The sequence below is a fragment of the Eumetopias jubatus genome, unplaced genomic scaffold, assembly GCF_037043125.1.
Source record: "Eumetopias jubatus isolate StellerSeaLion01/CBP00866 unplaced genomic scaffold, mEumJub1_p1.0 scaffold_12, whole genome shotgun sequence".
NCBI lineage: Eukaryota > Metazoa > Chordata > Mammalia > Carnivora > Otariidae > Eumetopias > Eumetopias jubatus.
Window position 1 is genome coordinate 101,603,619 of NW_028274818.1, and position 21,740 is coordinate 101,625,358.

The 21,740-nt window shown below is 58.9% G+C and overlaps 1 protein-coding gene across 6 annotated transcripts; it reads left to right on the forward strand.

Annotated features, from left to right (window-relative positions):
• Nucleotides 1-450: 450 nt before the first annotated feature.
• MLXIPL (MLX interacting protein like) lies at nucleotides 451-17,515 on the forward strand. 6 transcript variants are annotated; one of them, XM_028110203.2, is made up of 17 exons: nucleotides 451-743; nucleotides 4,639-4,745; nucleotides 7,852-7,934; nucleotides 8,105-8,194; nucleotides 8,497-8,541; nucleotides 9,065-9,266; nucleotides 9,393-9,473; nucleotides 12,737-12,906; nucleotides 14,289-14,835; nucleotides 15,099-15,166; nucleotides 15,242-15,392; nucleotides 15,544-15,659; nucleotides 15,751-15,870; nucleotides 16,068-16,195; nucleotides 16,276-16,399; nucleotides 16,946-17,075; nucleotides 17,397-17,515. In XM_028110203.2, the coding sequence occupies exons 1-17, from the start codon at nucleotides 451-453 to the stop codon at nucleotides 17,513-17,515; spliced, it is 2,574 nt and encodes an 857-aa protein (XP_027966004.2). The 6 variants fall into 6 exon arrangements, with proteins under 6 accessions (XP_027966004.2, XP_087873278.1, XP_087873277.1 ...); XM_088017152.1 differs by having other exon boundaries at nucleotides 16,125-16,195; XM_088017151.1 differs by having other exon boundaries at nucleotides 15,757-15,870.
• The last annotated feature ends 4,225 nt before the right edge of the window (nucleotides 17,516-21,740 follow it).

Genomic DNA, 21,740 nt, shown 5'->3' on the forward strand with positions numbered 1-21,740 from the left:
GACTGAGAGGGAGTGAATGTGAGCCGAGAGATCAAAGAGGGCGGGGAGGGAGGGGTGTAGTTAGGTGAGGGGCTTCACAGGAGGGCGTCCCTCGAAGCAAGGAATCCCAGGCACTGAGGCGCTTTCAGGCTCAGGTGTGAACGACTGATAGTCAACTCTTCTTGAGACCCCTTTCGGGCGAAGTAGGGACACCACAAAAGGAAAGGCGGGAGGGCAGATAAGAACCCCTTCCTCTTCCAAACTCCAGACCCGCAAGTAGCTCGCGGACGCCGACGCTCACACTTAGCTCCTTGATTATGCTAATTTAAGACCGCCCCGCCCCCAGAGGCCCCGCCCCTCGAACGGCCTATTACGGCGGAGGGGCGGGGTCATGCTAATGAGACCAGTCGAGCCTAGCGAGGCGTGCTGGCTGCTCCACCGAGCCGGGGCGAGGCGGCGGCGACTAAAGCCATGGCCGGGGCGTTGGAGGGTCTGGCCGCGGGCTTGCACGGCCCGCGGGTCGTCCCCAGCCAAGACTCGGACTCAGACACAGACTCGGAGGACCCGAGTACCCGGCGCAGCGCGGGCGGGCTGCTCCGCTCGCAGGTCATCCACAGCGGTCACTTCATGGTGTCGTCGCCGCACAGCGACTCGCTGACCCGGCGGCGCGACCAGGAGGGGCCCATGGGGCCCGCAGACTTCGGGCCTCGCAGCATCGACCCCACCCTCACCCGCCTCTTCGAGTGCATGAGCCTGGCCTACAGGTGAGGGCGGCTCCGGGGCCCGACAGCCTAGGCCCTCCCTGGCGGGCCCACGCGCTGGGGCCCCGGACACCCGACCCGGCCCCAAACTTTGGTCCCCGGCTGCTCTCGGAGACTCCGACCACATCCTGGACACCCCTCTGCCCCGGCCCCGAGCGTCCTCCGGCCCGGGGCCAGCCCACCGGCCTCCGCCTGGAGTGCACACCTCCAGGTTCCCGTTGCTCGCCACCTTCACTCCCTCCTTGGGGCGCGGACCGCCTGCCCTCCACCTTGACCGCCATAGGCCCACCGCGGGCCCCTCTCCCCGTCCCGACTCCTCTGCCCCCAGAGAAATGCCAGGGCATCCTTAGCGCTCCCAGGACCCTAAACTATTCCCATCCTCCACTCTGGGGGCCAATCCACCAGACCACTTTAGCCCTCCGCTCCCTCCCCAGCATCCCCGGCCCAGACCCACGCCATTCCTGCACCCTGGCGACACTCCTCACTCCCATGATTGTCCGGACTCATAGCCAACGTCGTTCGAAACCCAGTCTCTCCTCCACCCTGCACTCCCCAATTGCCGGGACACCTGTTCTTGACCTGCTAGATCGAGGGTGGCGAGAGAAGGGTGCCCCGGGCGGACGGGGGGTGGGGAGCTGGCAGAGTTTTCCAGCGGTCGCCGGGCAGGGGGTGCAGCACGCCGCGTGGGGGTTGGTGCCCGGGAGGCCTGGGTTCGCCTACCCCGGTCGCCACCCGAGGCTGAGCGCCCAACGCTGCCTGGGACCCCTGCTCGGCGCGTTGCAGAGCGCACGGACAGCGCCCGGCCCTAGCTCCACGCCTGTGTCCTAAGGGAGGGCGCGAACCCGGGTTCTGGCCCAGTGCCCTGGAGCAAAGTTCCCAGGAGCGGAAGGGCCAGGATAAAGTAACAACCGAAAACCGTAGAGGTGAAAGGGGGATCGGCCGGCCTTGATCTTTTCTCTGTGCAAATATTCCTCTTCCTCTGCGGCGCCTCCTCCCCTTCTGAGAACCGCTGGATACAGAAAGGCCCTTGAGGACCAGGAGCCGGAGCTGGGGTGGGGATTGCGGGGGTGTTGCCCACCCCCAACCGCGGCAGCCTAGCCGAGACCCTATTGGCTGGAGGCGATGTAACCTTGGCCCACATGCTCTGGCCCCGGGCCCAGGTCATGTTGCAACCTGATCGTCCAGGGCGCTGGACCGATGTGGAAAGTTCAAATTCCCGTCCCTTTCTTCCCTCCCCGCCCCTCCCCCTCCTGGGACATCATGGGACCGACTGGGAGAGGGCATTTAAGGTCTTGGTACACCGGATGTGGGCACCCCTCCTCCCCAGACTCTCCCAGGGCACCCCATTTCTCACCTGCTCCCAACTTTAGCTTCCTGCTCTATACCACATCCCATCCAACCTCAAACCATGGGTGGCCAAAGGGAGGGGTTCGGGGGAAGGGGCAAGGTTGGGGCTAGAGCACACCCCAAGAACTGCGCCCACAAAGAGGCTGACTAGAATCTGATGTGACCCAGGCGAGCTGGGCTGTGCTTTCTCCCTAAATACCCAGAATATTCCGTCTCTGTGGGGGCCCAAGTGCCAGGGATGGAGGTGGCTCAGTACTAGAGACTTTGGCTTCCCCCTCTTCAGTAGAGGAAAAATCTGAGGTTCAGACTGGAACAGTGTTTTAGCCCTTGAATACCCCTGATTATAGGGGTCCCCTGGAAGGGAGAGTATTGGGGAAGCCAGGCTGACCCGAGAGAGTGACTGGATGGGAAAGGACAGCAAGGTAAGGTGTCCAGAGGTGCTTGACCGGGAGGACAGCCTGTGGCTGCCTGGCTGGGTTTCATCCTCAGCAGGGCAGTGTGGAAAGAGGGAGGACTTCCCTTCTAGGAGGAGACCCACAGTCCACGCTTCTGTAGGTGGAAGCCCCAGGGAGACAGGTGCTGAAGGTTCCAAGAAAACACTCGTTCAAGGTCAGAGCTGGCTAGCTATGGAAAGCATGGCCTCCGGGAGACAGCAAGGGGGACTCTGTCAGAGAGACTCTCGGAATTCCTACAAGGTAGATTGGGGACTGGAGAGGGGGTGGGGGGTCGGTCAGGCTGAACCAAGAGTCCTAGGTTTTCTCCAACCCATCCCCAAGATTCCCAGACTTTCTATTGGTCATAAGAAGCCCTTGAACCCTAGTGCCAGGCTTTTTCCTCCAGGCTGGGCCCCTCGCCTCCCCTCCCAGCCAATAAGCCCGACACAGACAAAATGCTTTCCTCCTAGGCTTGGATGTTGTCACTGTCTCATCTCCCTGAGCACCGCCTCGGCCACACACATCATAGCCTCAGCTGGGAAACGGAGGGAGGGCAGGTGGGCTGGGCATGGGGCCCTGGGCGACCAGAGCGGGCTGGGAGGTTGCTGGGATACCGGCAGGGGCAACAAACTCAGGAGTCCCCCCCAGGTGCCACAGAAGAAGCTGGCCCGGGACGTATCAGTGTACCTCATCCCTGTCTCCCTACTGGACAGATGGTGTTTATCTAACTTAGGAGGGAGGGGCCTAGCCAGCAAGCCTGGGCTATGTACTCTATTTGGGTAATGAGGCCTATGGTACTCTGGGGGGGGGGCTGTCCTCCCCACTCCCTATCCCAAAACAAACACAGGAGCTTGGAGACCAGAGAAGAGAGGGGAGCCAGTGACCCATGCACCCAAGGGGCTGTAGTAGTCAGATTGCCACCCACCCACCTCTTACCCCCAAGATGAGGGAGAAGCCTTGGAAGATAGTGGGGCTGGGGTTCTGAAAAACTAAGCCTTGGGGCCTCAGCTTCCCATGTGAGCAAGGGTTGGAGAAGGTGGGCCGGAAGGGGCTGGTATACAGCCCTGGCTTGTGGACCATGAGGATGGAGGGAGAAGGGGGGAACCAGTGGGGGTCTAGACCCTGAGCATCTTGACCTCATGGGTCAGCTCCTTAGGGGTGGCTGACTTGGCCTGTAAGAGGTGCTAGATGCTGTCCGGGCCAGTGGCATCACATCGCAAAGGGGAGAAAATAAGGATCTTGCCTGGGTCTCCCGCAGCCTTTCTGAAGTCCTCACTGACTTGGCACATCTTGACCTTGAGAGTCGAGCCCCTCACCTGTGTAAGGGCCTTCCATCTCGTGGATTTGATTGACGGCTAGGATTAGGGTCGGGGTTAGGGGTCGGGATCAGGGTGCTGCTTCCCCACTGCCCACCACTCCACCACCCCAGCTGCCTTCCTTTGGAGCCCGATGGCTATTGTCTTGCACACACCCCTGAGAAGGGGCACACCTCTCCAGCTCAGCCCAGATCGCCATCCTGGGATTCTGGAGTGGGCTGCTCCCAGAAGGGCAGTAAAAAGACAGAGGCTGGTTGCTTGGAGGCCACTTCTCCCCACCCAGGCACACCTTCCCCATCCCCTAGGGGTCAAAGGGGGCCAGTGAGACTGGTGGAGAGAAAGCCATAGGGCCTGAATGAATCTCCACCATGTGGCCTTGGGAATGTTTTTACCTTCCCGACGCTCAGTTTCCTTCTGTAAGAAATGCGTCGGAGAACCAGCCCTAGCGGGCCTACAGACAGATGTCTGTGGGGCCACCAGCATTATTGTCTTTAGGATGGAGCTGACAAACAGGTTTCAGCCCTGGCTTTAGTTCTGGCAGTGTGAATGAGCAGCTCCAGCCAGAGAACGCAGGGGACCCTAGCAAGGACCTATTCTGAAGGTCTGACTCTCAGGGTAGGAATTTCAGGCAGGTCAGAGCGAGGAGCAGGATTTTCGGGGTTGGGGAGGAGACCCTCAGATGGCCCAGCATGGATGAACACCCAGTGCATGGCAAGAGTGGGGAGCCAGCCCTGCAGGAGCAACTCCCCCGCCAGCTTCCCCTTGCCCACCCCCCCTGACCCAGCCCTCTCCCTCTGACAGTGGCAAGCTGGTGTCTCCCAAGTGGAAGAATTTCAAAGGCCTCAAGCTGCTTTGCCGAGACAAGATCCGCCTTAACAACGCCATCTGGAGGGCCTGGTACATCCAGTGTGAGTGGGCACCATGGGCCTCACCAGCAGGGGGGCTGTAAGTGGGGGGCGCCCAGGAAACCCCCATGGCCCTTAGGGGCCAGGACCAGCATCTGACCCCCAAGGGTTTTGGGGAACGTGTTCCAAATGGTGCTCTCCAATGGGACTGCTAGGCACAGCAGGGGTCAGCCCTTGGAAGTCCTAAGGTGGGCAGAGGTTTGGAGGGCAGTTCAAGACCCTTTCTGCATTCCATCAGCCTAGTCAGTGCCTCAAATGGTAGGGTGGAAAGAGGTGCTAGATGCTGTCCGGGCCAGTGGCATCACATCGCAAAGGGGAGAAAATAAGGATCTTGCCTGGGTCTCCCCAAGCCTTTCTGAAGTCCTTAGTGAACCACCAGCAGGTGACCGCATGGAGCCTGGGGGGTGGGGGGTGCGGCACCCAGAGAGGCCATGCGGTAGAGTGGAGGGGGCTGCAGACTTGGGAGTTGCCCAGAGCTGCTTATCTGCTCAGTCTTTGCCCTTGCTGGCTGTGTAACTGCAGGCTGTGTGACTAACCTCTCTGATTCTGTTTCCTAATAAGGCCAACAGTCCTACTTTTCCTGGTTGGCCTGGGCATAACAAGTATGAATGGGCCTGGCACAAAGTTGGTGCTGAATAAATGATGGGTGAATCTTTTTTTTTTTTTAAGATTTTTATTTATTCATGAGAGACAGAGAGAGAAAGAGAGAGAGAGAGAAAGAGGCATGAAAGACAGAGAGAGAGAGAGGCAGAGGCAGAGGGAGAAGCAGGCTCCCCGCCGAGCAGGGAGCCCGATGCGGGACTCGATCCCAGGACCCTGGGATCATGACCTGAGCCGAAGGCAGACGCTTAACCATCTGAGCCACCCAGGAGCCCCCATGATGGGTGAATCTGATATGCCCTTGAGAAGGTCACGGTCATTCATTTTGGGATTCGAGACCCACCCACCCTCCGTGGCAAAGCAGCTGAGGCTGAGCAGCCTCAGACCAGTCCACCCTGGGTTGGGACCTTGTCCAGTGCAGCCAAGTCCTGCTACAGGATCAAAAGCTACCCTGAGCTGGGAACACACAGCCCAGGAGGGAACATATTCAGTGTTCTCTGTCCTGGTTTCCCTGGATTCCATCCAAGCAGAGAGAGGGAGGGTTTTCTGGTTTCCATTTATCTCTGGCACCCAGTACTTCATAAGCCATCTTAATCGAGGCTTCCCGGCAACCCTGGCAGATAGGTATTATTAACCCGCATTTTACGGATGAGCAAGGAAGGCCCAAAAGGCCAGTAACTTGTTCAGGGTCATGGAGCATAAAAGGAACAGAGCTGTGACTGGCTGGAAGTCCAGGGCTTTCCTACTCTGAGCCCAGAGCTCCTTTCGCTGCTCCCAGCAGGGCTGGCTTCCAGTCCTCACCTGAGAACACGCAGGATGGCTCAACTGAGAACACGCAGGACCAGGCCCTATCCTAACCAGGAAGCTGATAGGCCAGAGGGAGTCACTACCACTTTCCCCACCGCCCTGCACTCCCTACCCTTCCCCCACACAGCGGGATGGGATGCAAACCCTTCTCTGCAGAAGAAATTGCTGATGCCACCCAGGGTCCTCACCCAGACAGGCAGACCCTGGTCTCCGGCTATTGCCCGAGTTGCTGGAAGCACCTGGGTTCTGTGTCAGACAGAGAGGGGGGTTGGGTCAAGTTCTAGGATGATGCCCCTTCCCACCAAGCTGTGTGACCTTGGGAAAGTCCCTAGCCTCCCTAATAAGGATCACTCATCTGTAGAGAGAGAATAACAGTATAGAGAGAATAAAATAAACTCACAGGCTTGCTGTGAGTTTTCAGTGAGATTATTCATATCTCAGCACAGGGCCTGACACACACTAGGGCTCCCCGAAAGTGATAATATTATCGTGATAATAGCGACAGCACATGGCACGCCCCTTCTCCCCGAGCACTGAGGGTTTGAAGGTGGGCTTCGGGAAAGGGAGAGGGGTGGGGACAGCTGGAGGGCTGCCTGGCTCATCCCCTTTGTAGCTGTTTGGCTGGGGAGGGGACAGTGGCAGAAATGCCACATATCCTCGGGAGAGAGACAGGAGTGAGATGATTAGCTCACGGTTAGATAGGAATGCTGGGGGTCGATGGGCAGTTTCTGTGGGGCAAGTGTTGGCTGTCCAGAGGAGGCACAGGCTTGGGAAGGACGTTTCCAAACATCTGAGAGTGTCAAGTTTTGGGACATCCTGACAGAGATTCTATGGGCAGCTGAAAAATGTCTGCAGCTGGAAAGGGGCAAGATGAGAGGGGTTTGGGGGCACGCCTCGCAGAAGGGCCAGTGAAAATAGTCAAGGAGGCAGGAGAAGTAAGGGAAGGTTCCCTGGCCGAGGGAGGAGGGGGTGCTCTGCGTTGAGGTCCAGGAGGTTGGGTCCAGGGAGGGTAAGAGCCTTGGCTGGGCAGTGGGGGCAGGTGCTGGGTCACAGGAAGTGAAGAGGAGACCAGGAGGCACGGAGTGGAGGTGCTGATGACAACTATTCTAGAACTGGGGGCTAAGCAAAGGGGTGAAAGGGAAGAGATTAGCTTGTTGGGGTAGCAAAGGAAGGGAAAGTTTGGGAGGTAAAGGGGAGCCTGAAATGTGTTTATGGGCCCCGAAGAAGGAGCCCGGGGAGAGAGAGATTGGATTGGAGATAGGGAAGGGAGTGGAGGAGGTGGAGAAAGAGCTCAGCTAGGTGGCCTGAGAGGACAAGGGGTGGTTCTCTGGCATCAGATTGGGCAGTGCGGAGGAGCCTGAGGCAGGAGACCAAGGGCTCCAGGCCCTGGCCTGCCAGTCTGACCTTCTTGGAGCAGCTCACTTCCTGTGGTCCCACAATCCCATTCAGCGAGTGTTGCCTGAACACCTACTGGGCTCCCAAGGGAGGCAGAGGAGGTGTGGGAGGTTCCTTTCACAGGGTCCCATAAAAGAGGGGGCTCTGGGGGTGCTAGAGCAGGCAGGAAGCCTTCCTGGAGGAGGTGGCACTTATCTAAGCATCAGAAGCCAGACAGGATTTCATAGTGTGGCGCTTGAGTCCCGGGCCCCTTGGGGTGGGAGGTGAAGATGCCGGGTACCCCCCTGACCTGGCCCCCTTCTCTCAGATGTGGAGCGGAGGAAGAGCCCCGTGTGTGGCTTCGTGACCCCCCTGCAGGGGCCTGAGGCTGATGAGCACCGGAGACCAGAGGTAGCTGAGCCGCGGGACCTCCTGGCCTGCCTGCCTCCCTGCCGAGCCCGGCCCCTCCGTCGGGTCTCTCTCCCGGCGCGGGGCAGGAGGGGCTGGCCCAGGTGCGGATTGGGTGAGGGGTGGGGGTCAGTGCCAGCTCTCTCACTGAGCCCCCTCCTGGCCCTCCCCAGGCCGTGGTCCTGGAGGGCAATTACTGGAAGCGGCGCATTGAGGTGGTGATGCGCGAGTACCACAAGTGGCGCATCTACTACAAGAAACGGGTCAGTGGTGGGAGGGAGGGGGCTCCGGGGGGCTGCGGACCACTGCCTCTCTTGGAAGAGCCCGGGCGGGACTCCCCTAGAACCCCCGCCCCGACCCCGCCTCCTATTAAGATCCAGGCTGACAGCGCCACCGTGTGGCCCAGAGTCTCCTCGCCGCCTCCTTACCTCCCAGCGCGGAGGAGCTCCTGAGGGGAAATGGGGAGCCCTTTCGTCCGGGGGAGCTTGTGAGTAAGGGAGGCCTTGGCGGGCACTGACGGAAGAGGGACAAGCGATCCAGTGTCCACCTCTGTGTGTTCCTGCAGCTCCGTAAATCCAGCAGGGAAGGGGACCTCCTGACCCCAAAGCAGGTGGGTGCTCCCAGGTCCCAGAGAACTGACAGCTTCCCTCTAGGTGGGTAAGGCGGTGGCCCGGCGACGGTGGGTCACGAAGGCAGTGGGTGTGGCCGCCGTCCTCTAGTTGATCGAGCCCGTCTCCCCGGAGGAGGGGGAGCCTTTGAGCGCAGTGGTGGGAAGACCCCAAGCCTTCTGGTTAGCCCAGCAAGTGGTGGGAGGCATGGGGGAAACAGAAGTCCCCAAGAACTGGGGTTCCGGGCAAGAAAAAAGTATAGGGGGCAGGAAGGGGACCCTTATCTGTTCAGCAGGCCATCCAGCTCTCTCTGCTGGGGGCAGTTGTCAGAGGCCAATTGGGGCGGCCATAGGCCTTCCAGGCAGCAAACTGGGTCCTCCAGAGAGAGGTGAGGAGGGCCGTGCACACGGAGGCTCCCGACCTGCTGACCACCTCATCCCCCAGGCGCGGGCCATACGGAAGGGCAAGGGGCAGTGGGGGGCCCCTGTGTCCCTCTCGTGGCTGCTGAAGGCTCTGTCTCCCTAGGCGGAAGGGGGTTGGCACCCACCAGAGCGATGGTGCGAGCAGCTCTTCTCGAGCGTGGTGCCCGTGCTGCTCGGGGGCCCGGAGGAGGAGCCCGGCGGGCGGCAGCTGCTGGACCTCGACTGCTTTTTGTCCGACATCTCCGACACGCTCTTCACCATGACGCAGCCCAGCTCCGCGCCCCTGCAGCTGCCCCCTGAGGACGGTAAGCGCCTGCACCTGGAAAGGGAGGCCTGCGAGAATCCGGGCGGCCAAGGGAGGGTGGCCAGGGGATGGGCGGCCCCCACTCCACCCCGCCTGCCGCTCCTGACGGCACCCCTGCCCCCTCCAGCCTACGTGGGCAATGCTGACATGATCCAGCCGGACCTGACGCCCCTGCAGCCCAGCCTGGACGACTTCATGGAGATCTCAGGTGAGGCAGCGCCCCTTGCTGGGTGGGGTTGTGGGCCAGGCCAGTATGAGGAAAGTCCCCGGATGACCACCGGCCCTCAGGCCGGTTCCAGGCCCCTCCGGGAGGACGGATGGTCTAAGTGATTTCTGAGGGCCCTTCCTGGTCTCCCTTTGTCCGGACTTGGGATGCAGTTGACGTGGCCTCAGGTGAGAGCAGGGCCAGACTGGGCACCTGGGCAGGCGCCGGGGCCCAGGGGCATGGATGCTACAGGCTCTGCCAGCTCCCAGGAAAGTAGGGGATGTTGGGAATCTCAGGAGAGAAAGGGACTTTGATTTGTCTGGGCTCGTTTATTATTTACATAATTTCCTTTAAAAAACTAGTAAAGAACAGTCCAGGGTTGCCTGGGTGGCTCAGTCGGTTAAGCATCTGCGTTGGGCTCAGGTCATGATCCCGGGGTCCTGGATGGAGCCCCGCATGGGGCTCCCTGCTCAGCGCAGAGAGTCTGCTTCTCCCTCTCCCTCTGCCCCTCCCCCCACTTGTGCGCGTGCTCTCTCTCTCTCTCTCTCTCAAATAAATAAAATAAAATCTTCAAATAAATAAAAAAGAACATTCCAAACATACACAGAGAGAGAGTGGTTCACTGAACCCTCCTGTAACCATCACCGACTTCAGTATGTATCAACCCTTGACCGGTCTGGTTTCATGGAGGCCTCCCCCACTTCTCCTTCCTTAGTTGTTTTTAAGAAAATCCCAGGAATTATATCTTGTAAAGCTTTTTTTTTTTTTTTTTTTTTTGGAATGTGTTTCTGTGCCTCCCTCTCCCTGACCCCAGGGCTGCTAGGTCACTGGTTTCTTGTGTCCTCTCGGAGATACCCATGTCTGCATGAGCACCTGTGGGCAAATGTCTTTTTGTTTTCACAATAGACTCTGCCCGACATTGCTTCCTTTACTTATCTTAGATCCTGGAAACTGTCCCCGACAATCATACAAACAGGGGACTCTGGAGCCCTGCTAGGGGTCAGGTAGCCATAGAGGCTTGGCCTGTCTCAGCCCAGGCCCAGGGGGTAGGAAGGGGGTTTCTGGGATAAAGGCTTAGTTCCCATGACCCCTCCACTTCTTCTGCACAGGGTCCTGGGCCTGTCAGTCAAGAGGTGGGGCGGGCACTAGGGAATGAGGAACCACCCCCACCCCTGCCTCAGCCCTGGGCAGGGTGGGGGCCGTGGGGGCAGAAGTGGTGATGGCAGAGCCCAGGGAGCAGACCAGTCTGGGAGGGCAGCGGTCCTGTCTGGGCACACGTACTCCCGCCACAGGTAGGAAACCGCCTCTTGCCCGGACTCGGCCAAACTGGGGCTAGGAAGCCACTTCTCTCAATCCGGGGTGGCTGCTGGGGGGCGGTGAGCATGGGCAACCAAAGGTAGGGGATGTGGGTGATGCAGAGAAGTTGGCTAGTGTGGCCCCCTTGGCGCTGCACACACAGGGAGGGCCAGGAGCACCAAGGCCACCACGGCTACTGCCTCGATTGTCCCCCAGAGCTCCTCACTTGAGAGGAAACCCAGTGAGGAGGCCGGGGCTTGGGGAGGAGTGTTCAAGGAAGGGGAGGGGGCTTGGAGTAGGAGAGGGTCTCAGGGAGGGGATATAGATCAATGGGGGGACAGAAGCTGGGGGGGACTTGGGCTCCGTGGGTGGCCGGCTAGGGCTACAAAGCAACTTCTCTCAAGGGGGAAGGGACAGTTGAGGGCAAACTATGGCAGGGGGATGGTGGTGACTGGGCTCGGTGCCACATGAGCCCTGCAGAGCGCTGGGGAGGAGGCAGCAGCAGTGAGCGGGGAACAGGCCCCCTACGTGGATGGTTCTAGAGCCTAGGCCTCAAGGGGCCTGGTGATGAGGCCCACGGTCTCTGGGGGCTGGGGGGATAGAGGATCAGTGACTACTCACCCTCTGCCACCCAGTCCCTCGGTTAAAGGGACTTTAACCACATGAGCGCATGCAAGCTCACACACGCATGCAAGCTCACACACACGCACACGCATGCACACGCACACGCACACGCACGCGCACACACCCGGGCACAGAGCCGACATGCGCCTGCAGAGGGCCTCACATCAAGGCAGGCACACACGGACTCAGACAGAGCTACAGACATGGGGACACACACAGCAGAGATGGATCCTGCATGAGACCCCACGCTGACACCCACAGAGCGACAGCCTTCCAGCGACACATGGGCGCCAGACTCACATAAGATGCACATACAAAGTTTAACCCCATCAGGCTCCGGGTTGGGTGTGGGCTTATCTGTCCCACTCCCGGGGCCTCCTTCAAGGTGGCCTTTGGGAGAGAGGCCTGACCAGCTCCCCTGGCTGGGGAGCCAGGGCCTTGGATGGGCCTTGTGGGGCTGGGTCGGGCCAGACCAGGAGGCCCTGGGAGCTGGTTCAGAGCAAAGGCTGGTCAGGGTCAGAGAAAGGTGCCCGGAAGGGAGCGGGTGGGCGGGTGGCGCCCAGGCCCGGGATGTGGTTAGGGCACAGGCAGCTGCTTCCCAAAACCAGAATAGCCTGGGGCTTACACAACCCGCACCTCAGACAATCTGGCTGCCCCCTCCCGGCCAGTTCTTCGAGGCTTTCCAGCCCTGCCTCTGCTCCTGTCCCCACTCTGAGCCCACCCTCTGACCCCTGCTATGACCCCCTTAGTCCTTCACCCCACTCCCGGGCTCTGCTTTTGAGGCCCCACTTGACCTTCCAACAAACCAACTTGTCCCAGACCCACTGACCTCCTGACCCATCTCACCTCTAGCTCATCCCTTAAACTCCCATCTCCCTGGGGCTCTTCCCTATCCCAGACCTCGGCCCCATGCACCCCACCCCTTTCCCTGGCTGGCACTCTCTATTACCCTGCCCCTTTCTGTGGCCCCAGCAGAGTTGGTAACGGGAGGGGGAGCGGGGAGGGCCTGGGCCTGGGATGGGGAAGGGGACCCCGTGAGCCCAGTGTGAGGCTCGTGGGAGGACTCTTTCCCGGGGTTCTACTCACACCCCGACCCAGCCTCTGCTGTCCAGCGTGCAGGCCCATCCCACCCGAACCTCTGTTGCTGCTTCCCCTGAGTGAGACAGAAACTCTCCCAATTTCACAATCTCCTGTAGAAGCCCCCCCGCCCCGCCTCCCCCCGATCTCATTGCCAGCCAGGCCAGCCCAGCCTGGGGCCAGGGCACGAGGCCCACTCTCCTCCCCCTGCTTCCAGCCACGCCTGGCCTTATCCCTAACTGCCACCGCCTTATATGTCTGAATTACAGATTTCTTCACCAGCTACCGCCCCCCACCGACGCCCACGCCCTCACACTTCCCGGAGCCCCCCAGCTTTGGCCCCATGGCTGACCCTTTCTTCAGCAGTGGGATCTTGGGCTCAGAGGTGCCCCCTGCCTCGTCGGGCGTGACCCACCTCTCAGGGCATAACCGCCTGCAGGTGAGCTCCCACCCCCACCCCACTCAGCCATGCCTAGCTCACCTGCCCCTGTCCACGAGCTAGGGTACTTCCCGAGTGCCCAGTCCTGTGCTTGGTCGAATGAGAGGGACTGAAGGGGGAGAGAGACCCCATCTCTGCCCTCTGAGAGGGAGCAGTTCAGCTCAGGAGGAAGGACCCCATGAAGCAGAACCCCCGTGAAGCAGAACCAGGACCAGGCAGTTATAGAGGGGAAGCTGAGGGCAGCGGCGGGGGGGGGGGGGGGGCGCGGCGGGGGGGCAGCGGAGAGAGGAGGGCATGGAAGCAGGACACCACCGAGGACTGGGTTGCTTATGGAAGGCTTCCTGGAAGAGGGGAGGTTCTGGGCTTAGTGAATGGGTTGGGTTTGGACAGAAGAAGAGACTGGTAGAGGGCAAGCCAGATGGGAGAAGCACAAAGGAGCACACAGAGACAGAAAGCTCAGTGCGAGTGTTTCGGACACGGTGAAGCTTCCATTTTGGATCAGGAACCCGCAGGCTCAATTCGGAGGTCGCCTCCCTGCTGCTCTGTCAGACGCCTTTTCCTTCTGTCGTCAGACTGTTCAGGCACTCTTGTAGTTCATTGTTGAGAGGTCTCTTCAACTAGACAGCGAGCTCCTCGCTGAAAGAGCTAACTAAGCCTTGCTCAGGCTTACCTAGCACAGTTCAAGCACATGAGCAGCACTGGGTAAATGGTTGCCCAGTGACTGAGCTAGTGAGCCAGTGAGTGAGTGTGTAGATGGATGGGTGTGTTGTTGAATGGATAGATGGGTTGTAGTTGAAGGTGGATGCTTACATGGGTTGGTGTCCATATGGGTAGGTGAGTGGTCGGTTGGATGGATGGGCTGTAGATGGATTTGTAGATGGATAGTTCGGTGGGTCAATGAATAGGCCGGTGGCTGAAGAAGTGGCTGGTCAGTGAACAGATGGTGGATAGGTAGAGGACTATGGATGGGTTGATGGATGAATGAAGTAGAGACAGTCAGACAGATTGGTGAACGGGCTAATAACTGGTGGGCTGGTGGAGAGATGGGTAGATGAGTTAGCTCACAGGTGAGAGGACAAATGGACGGATGGGTTAGTGGGTGGATTGATGGCTGGATGGAATAATTATCTGGCAAATGAAAAGACGGGCAGGAAGATTGATACTCTTTCTCACTCCTAATTTGTGCATACATGTGTTCCAATCCCTCCCCTCATTAGACTGCAGTTTCCCTTGGTGTGTGTGTGGGGGGGGCGGGTAGGGACAGCAGGGATCATTTCTCCTATCTCTCCCAGTGCCCAGTCCAGAGCTCAGCCAGGGCAAGAGGCTGCCGGGGTGGCTGCCAAGACCAGCTTTCTCCCCTGCTCTGTCTGTCCCCCAACCAGGCCCGGAGCAGCTGCCCTGGCCCCCTGGACTCCAGTGCCTTCCTGAACTCTGATTTCCTCCTTCCTGAAGACCCCAAGCCCAAGCTCCCACCTCCGCCAGTGCCCCCACCCCTCCTCCAATACCCGGCCCTTGCCAAGGGGCCTGGCCTAGAGCCCTGTCCCCCACCCACCTACCCCCCCATGGCTCCTCCCCCTGCTTTGCTGCAGGAAGAGCCTCTCTTCTCTCCCAGATTCCCCTTCTCCACTGTCCCCCTGGGCCCAGGAGTATCCCCACTGCCTGCTCCTACTGCCTTCCCACCCACCCCACAGCCGGGTCCAGGCCCAGCCCCTGGCCCCTTCCCCATAGACCTTCTGCCCTCAGGGTATCTGGAGCCCTCATTTGGGCCCCACTTCACAGTGCCCCAAGGCATGCGGCCCAGAGGCAGGCCCCCCACCCCATCCCCTAGAGGGCGGAAGCCCAGCCCCCCGACCTTGGCCCCTGCCACTGCCAACCCCACTGTCACTGCTGGGGGCAGCAACCCCTGCCTCACACAGCTGCTCACAGCAGGTGAGATGGGGAGAACCGGGTCCCCCGAGGGGAAGTTGGGGACCAAATATGGAAGTGGGGAGCCTATGGGAGCAGAGGGTGAAGGTTTAAGGGGCGGGCTCAGGCTCAGCTGGGGGGGGGATGGAGAAGTGGGGAGGAATTAGGGACAAGGGCCCTGAACCCAAAAGGGGAGTGGGCTTTTTTTGGAGGGGAGGGAGGGGGTCTTTGGAGATGACGGGGTTGAGGCTGGCCCCGGTGGCCCTCACACTTCTGCCCGTGCACAGCGAAGCCCGAGCAGACCCTGGAACCAGCACTTGTGTCCAGCACCCTCCTCCGGCCCTCAGGGTCCCCGGTAAGATGGCGGGCACTGGGAGGTGAGGGGAGGACCCAGGGCTTCACCCCAACTCTCCGCCCTTCTCCACCCCAGCAGGAGACGGCCCCTGAATTCCCCTGCACCTTTCTACCCCCGACCCCGGCCCCCACACCGCCCCGGCCACCTCCAGGCCCGGCCACACTGGCCCCTCCCAGGCCCCTGATTGTCCCCAAAGTGGAGCGGCTCTCGCCCCCAGCGCACAGCGGTAAAGAGGCTTGCAGGGCTTGGGAGACTCCAGGGGGTAGAGGGGAAGGAAGAAGGGGGGACTACATCTGAGGCCAGGATGAGAGGGATAGGGCAATGGGGCCCTCTCCCCTGTGTCGGTCTGTCTGTGGGTCTGTCTGTCCCTGCCACAGGTGGTGAGCGGCGGCTGTCTGGGGAGCTCAGCTCCATGTGGGGCCCGGGGATTCTGAGTGTCTGCGTCTCTCCCCCTCAACCCATCCTAAGCCGGGGCCGTCCAGACAACAACAAGGTGGCACGTTTCCCTCACCCCGAGATCTGTTTGCTACCCCTAGGCCCTTCCATGCTCCTTCCTAGGCTCACCCCACTGTCTGCCCCCCAAGACTGAGAACCGGCGCATCACCCACATCTCTGCAGAGCAGAAGCGGCGCTTCAACATCAAGCTGGGGTTTGACACCCTGCACGGGCTGGTGAGCACACTCAGTGCCCAGCCCAGCCTCAAGGTGAGCCCCCAGCCCAGGCCGGCACCCCCAGAACCGCAGGGCTCCTTCGTCGACCCACCTGCACCCCCCCCCACTCCGCCCAAGACCAAATCCCAGGACCCTCTGGACACCCAGTTTCCTCCTCCCACCCAGTGCCTCAGTGGGCCCCAGAGTGGGGCCACCTCCAGCACCTGAGCCCACCCTGGTGGTGCCTGCAGGTGAGCAAAGCAACCACGCTGCAGAAGACAGCCGAGTACATCGCCATGCTGCAGCAGGAGCGTGCGGCCTTGCAGGAGGAGGCCCAGCAGCTACGGGACCAGATCGAGGAGCTCAACGCTGCCATTAAGTAGGCGGGGGGCTTGCGGGCGCTGGGGCCAGGGGGCATGCCGCGCGACTCCCCAGCCCTGACCGGCCCCCTGCCCCCAGCCTGTGCCAGCAACAGCTGCCCGCTACTGGGGTGCCCATCACACACCAGCGTTTCGACCAGATGCGAGACATGTTTGACAACTATGTCCGTACCCGGACGCTGCACAACTGGAAGTTCTGGGTGGTATCCTCCCTCGGCCGGTGGCGGGTGGGGGTGGGGGGAGCGCGGCGGCCAGACCCCGCTGTGCCCGACAGGCCAGGCAGGGGCTCTGAGCTGTGCCCAGGGGAAGGGACATAGGTTCTGCCCCCTCCTTCCAGGCCAGCAGGAGTGCCCAGTGATTCGCTGGGAGCAGAGGGAAACTGAGGGAGGAGCCCCTGAGTGAGGGGACCACAGCCCTGCCCACAGAATGTCCCAAGGGGAGTTTGGGAGAACCTCACGTCTGAGTGGCGTGAGCCGGGTGGCTCCTGAAGAAGATGTGGAGTCTCTCACTCCCTTACCTGGTCAAGCTCTTGGCTGAGCTGGACAGGGGATAGCGCAGCCCAGAAGATGGCATAGAGGAGCCGGACAGGCCGTGGCAGGATGGGAGGGTGGCTGCAGTGGGAGACCTCCAAGTCCAAGGTGCCACCGTGGCCAGGACCTTCCCCGGGTTTAGGCCAGATATCGGGGCTACACATGAGCTGGGTGAGGGTACTGGCTGATCAACAGTCCTGCTCCTTGACCTGGGCCCAGTTCAGCGTCCTCATTCGGCCTCTGTTCGAGTCCTTCAACGGGATGGTGTCCACTGCAAGCTTGCAGAGCCTCCGCCAGACCTCCCTGGCTTGGCTGGACCAGTACTGCTCCCTGCCCGCTCTCCGGCCAAGTACGTGAGCCACCCCCCTGCCCGCCAGAATGTCCAGGAACGTCCAGGAAGGTCCACTCTGCTCAGACCGCAGGTCCAGCCTGCCTTCAGAATAGCCTAAAGTTTTGTCCATCCCACCACGCACCTTGGATGGTCCTCGGGCCTCCAGGACACCTGCAGACAGAGTCCTGAGAAGGGCTGACGGTCCTGCCAGCTAGTGTCTCTCCCTCATCCCTTCATCTTCAGCAGCCGGAGGAAGGGCCTAGACCCCAGGAGGTATCTCTGCCTCTCTCTCTCTCTCTCTCTCTCTCTCATTCTCATTCTCTCATTCTCTTTCCCCAGCTGTCTTGAACTCTCTCCGCCAGCTGAGCACATCTACCAGTATCCTGACAGATCCAGGCTGTATACCTGAGCAGGCCACACGGGCGGTCACAGAGGGCACCCTTGGCAAACCTTTATAGTGCTGGCCAGACACTGCAGCTCACTCAGCGGCCCCGGGACTGCTTTCCCTGGGCGTGGGCTCCAGGGACAACTTCTGGGCACTCCCTTCCTGCCCCAGGCCCTGGCTGTCCCCTTGCCTGAGGGTCTAGCAGGGCCCAAATCTCTTCCACCTCCTGAAAGCCAGAAAGAGCTACGTTCTAGTCGCTGCCCCACCAGTGACGAACACTGTGACCTGGGGGACTCGTGTTCACTGTTGGGACCTCCATTTTCCAGTCTGCAAAATGGGGCTGGAGAAGCTTCAACCAGATGATGATCCCAAGGCTAACTTAGCAGCTGTGACACTTGGAGCTGAAGCTGGCAACTCAGGGAGCTTGGAGGAGGAAGGGGGATGATCCTGTTTTCTTGCCTCCCCCACCTGCTTCCTGCCTCCCCCGGGTAGGACACAGGCAGAAAAGGAGGTTCCCACTCTCTGCTCCTTCGCTGGTCGTCCAGTGTGGGGTGGGGTGCTGCAGGATGGCATCCCTGGGTGAGGCCAGGAAGGTCTGATCCCAGGAGAGAGCAGGGCAGAGGGGTGGCCAAACCAGGGGCAGGCATCTTGTGTGCGTGTGGATGCGTGTGTGTGGATTTTGTAAAGAATTCTTGCCAATAAAACCAAAAACTGTTGGGGACTGTCAGTGTGTCTCACTCTGGGATGGAAAGAGAGCCAGTTGGCCGTGGGAGGTGGCCTTGAAAGGACCTTAGCTTTTCCTCTGAGCTGGAAGCCACTGGAAGGTTTTGAGTAGTGGTGGGACAAGGTCAGATGTTAAGTTCTTAACAGGATCCCTCCGGGTGCCGAGCCGAGAATAGGCCACAGGAGGGCAAGGATAGAAGCAAGTTTTAAGCTGTTGCTATCATCCTGGTCAGAGAGGACAGACACTCGTCCTGGAATTTCTCTCTCCATGGCCAGGAAAAGGTTCAGAAAGGCTTACCATCTTCCAAGCTGGAAGAGGGCAGAGCCGAGCCAAGGAGTAGAAGGGACAGGGCCCTCCATTGGAACCATCCAGAAGGAGAACAGGCTGCCACTGGGGGTGGTGACCTCCCCATTAGGCGAGATGTGCAAGTGGGAGGGGGGTGGCCACTTGGTCGGGATGTCTTAGAAGGAACTATTACTTCAGATGGGGAATTGGGGTGAGTGGCCCCAGTATTTCATTGATTCTTTTATTGAGCCATTGAACAAATCTTTTCTGAGGGCCCGCCGGGGACCAGGCGATGGTCTTGGTGCTGGGGATTCTGTTCGCTGCTGGATCCCTCTCCTCATTGGGCTGAGTCAAGCCTCTCACATCTCAGGACTTCTGCAGATGCTTCCGTGGCCACTGACTTCCCCTCATTTGTGTGGAATCACAACGCAGATAACAATACTAACTACACACTCATCTAATGTTTACTCTGTGCCAAGCACTATTTTAAGCACTTTATGTATGTATGTGAACTCACTTATTATATATTAACATCTACCTCTAAGGGCCGGTTGTGAGGATTTCAGGGTAAATATATATAAAGTACTTACAACAGTGACTGGCTTATAGCACTATATAAGTGTCATCACGGGGCACCTGAGTGGCTCAGTCGGTTAAGTGTCTGCCTTCAGCTCAGGTCATGATCCCAGGGTCCTGGGATCGAGCCCCACATTGGGCTCCCTGCTCCGTGGAGAGCCTGCCTCTCCGTCTCCCTCTGCCTGCCTCTCTGCCTGCTTGTGCTATCCATCAAATAAATAAAACATTAAAAAAAAAGTTAGCGTAATTATTTATAATCCCCATTTCACAGATGAAAAGTTGAGGCACGGAGAGGTTAACTAGACCAGGGCTGCTTGGTTACTGTCTGACTCTAGTCTCTGCTTTTACCCAGCTCTCCCTATGGTGCAGGGAACAGGTGCACCCAGGCCTGGAGGGCTATCGGTTGCTGCAGACAAAGGTTTGAAGTGGCTGAGAGGTAAAATCCGAACGGTGTGCTGTGCTGTTTTTCCCCACACACACCCTCCCAGGAAAGTCCCCATAAGACATCCCCTAGACCCCCCTTGACCCTGTGTCCCCCCACTAGATGCTACTTTCCCTTGAGAGGGCTATCTACACTTGCTCTCCCTCTCTCCTCCCCTCCCACTCACCCCGTCTTTGGTCTCCTCCTCCCCACTTCCACCCCAGCCTCACCCCTACACTGATTCGCTGTTACTAAGGTCACTTGACTCCCTCATTGCCAAATCCAAGTTTGCAGTGCTCTTCCTGCCTTCCCCTGGACCCTTGGATCTCATTTTTTTTTTAAGATTTTTTTTTTTTATTCATTTGAGACACAGAGATAGAGAGAGAGAGAGAGAGAGAGAGAGAGAGAGAGCATGAGCAGGGAGAGAGGCAGAGGGAGAAGCAGGCTCCCTGCTGAGCCAGGAGCCCGATGTGGGGCTCGATCCCAGGACCCTGGGATCATGACCTGAGCCGAAGGCAGACGCTTAACCTTCTGAGCCACCCAGGTGCCCCGGATCTCATTTTTTTTTAAGATTTTTTTCTGAGAGAGAGAGCACGAGCAGAGGGACAGCAGGAGAGGGAGCAGCAGACCCCTCCCCCCCACCCCCCACTGAGCAGGGAGCCTGGCTAGGGGCTCAGTCCCAGGACCCTGGCATCATGACCTGAGCCGAAGGCAGATGCCTAACCGACTGAGCCACCCAGGCGCCCCAGCTTGGACCTCATTCTAGAACCACCCTTTCTTCATGAATCCAGAATTCTCTCAAGGCTCTCCCTCCTCCCTGACAGTGCCTTCCCAGGGCCTGCTGTGGGAGCCTCTTCTTCCGCCTGCCCTTCCTGGCCCACTTCCTTCTCACTTTGTGGCAAGCCCCGGGTAACAGCATTCCCTTTGGCCTCTCTGCCGAGGAGCCACTCTTCTGTATCTGCCCTGCTTTGCCCCTGGAGCTACAAAAGCACATATCCAACTGCCACCCTAACCCCTCCCTTCTGGATGTTTCACAGCTCCCTTTACCTCGAAAGAACCAAAACAGAACTCATCATTTTTTTTTTTAAAGATTTTATTTGACAGTGAGAAAGAGAGAGCGCACAAGCAGGGGGAGCAGCAGACAGAGGGAGAAACAGGCTTCCCGTGGAGCAGGCTCCCTGATCGATGCGGGGCTCGATCCCAGAACCCCGGGATTGTGACCTGAACTGAGGGCAGACGCTTAACGACTGAGCCACCCAGGCACCCCTAAATTGGTGGATCTTAAACCGTACTATGCATCAGAATCACTTAGCTAGCGGGACTTTTTAAAATACAGATTGCCGGGGGACCCAACCTCCAGGTTTTTGAGTCAACAGGTCTGGAATGGAGTCTAAGAATTTACATTTACTGATGCTGGGCCGCGGCCCATACAGCCAAGTCTCACTGCCCCTGAAAACCCATCAGTAGAGCTCCTTCCCTGGTCTGCCCAGCTTTCCCAAATCCTGCTTTGTGTCATTGGTTGTCCTTCCACAAGCTAACCTTGGCTTCTAACTGTGACACTTGAGGGTAAGAGCCAGGCCTTATCACCACCGAGTGAGGAGGTGGGAGGAGCATGGGTCCTGGAGTGTAGTGGACCCCAGTTTACCACCCACCCCAACGAGTTGTATCTCTTGCTTCCTTGTTGACCTTGGGTGAGTCACTTGACCTGAGCCTAATTTTTTTTTCATTTGTTTAATTTCATAGCATCACTGGCCTTAGAGGCCGGTAGAAAAATCAACTAAACTCCTGATGTGGAAGAATTCTGTAGCCTTGACTGAGCTGTCCACAGAGCCCTACTCTTTCTTCTCCTTGTCACCCACATCAAAAGATTGGAGTCGCAGACAGACCTGCATGTGTTGCCACGTTCACTCTTCTCCTGTGTGATCTGGAAAGTCAATTAATGAGCACCTCCTAGAGCATCAGTTTCCTAATCTGTGGGATGGGAATGGGAGATTAAATTAAATACAAAGCTCCCGGATCCATAAATGTCACATGCAAAATGCTCAGTGAATGAAGTTCTTAAAAGTACAGCTTTGTCGGGACACCTGGCTGGCTCAGTCAGAGGAGCATTTGACTCTTGATCTTAGGGTCGTGAGTTTGAGCCCCACGTTGGGTGTAGAGATTGCTTAAATAAACTAAAAAAAAAAAAAAAAAGTATAGCTTTGTCTCTAGGTGATATAGTGGTTCATGGCTGGTCCTACAGTTCTAAATAGCAAATTAAGGAGGAAAAGACCCAGGATGTTCTGGACACCC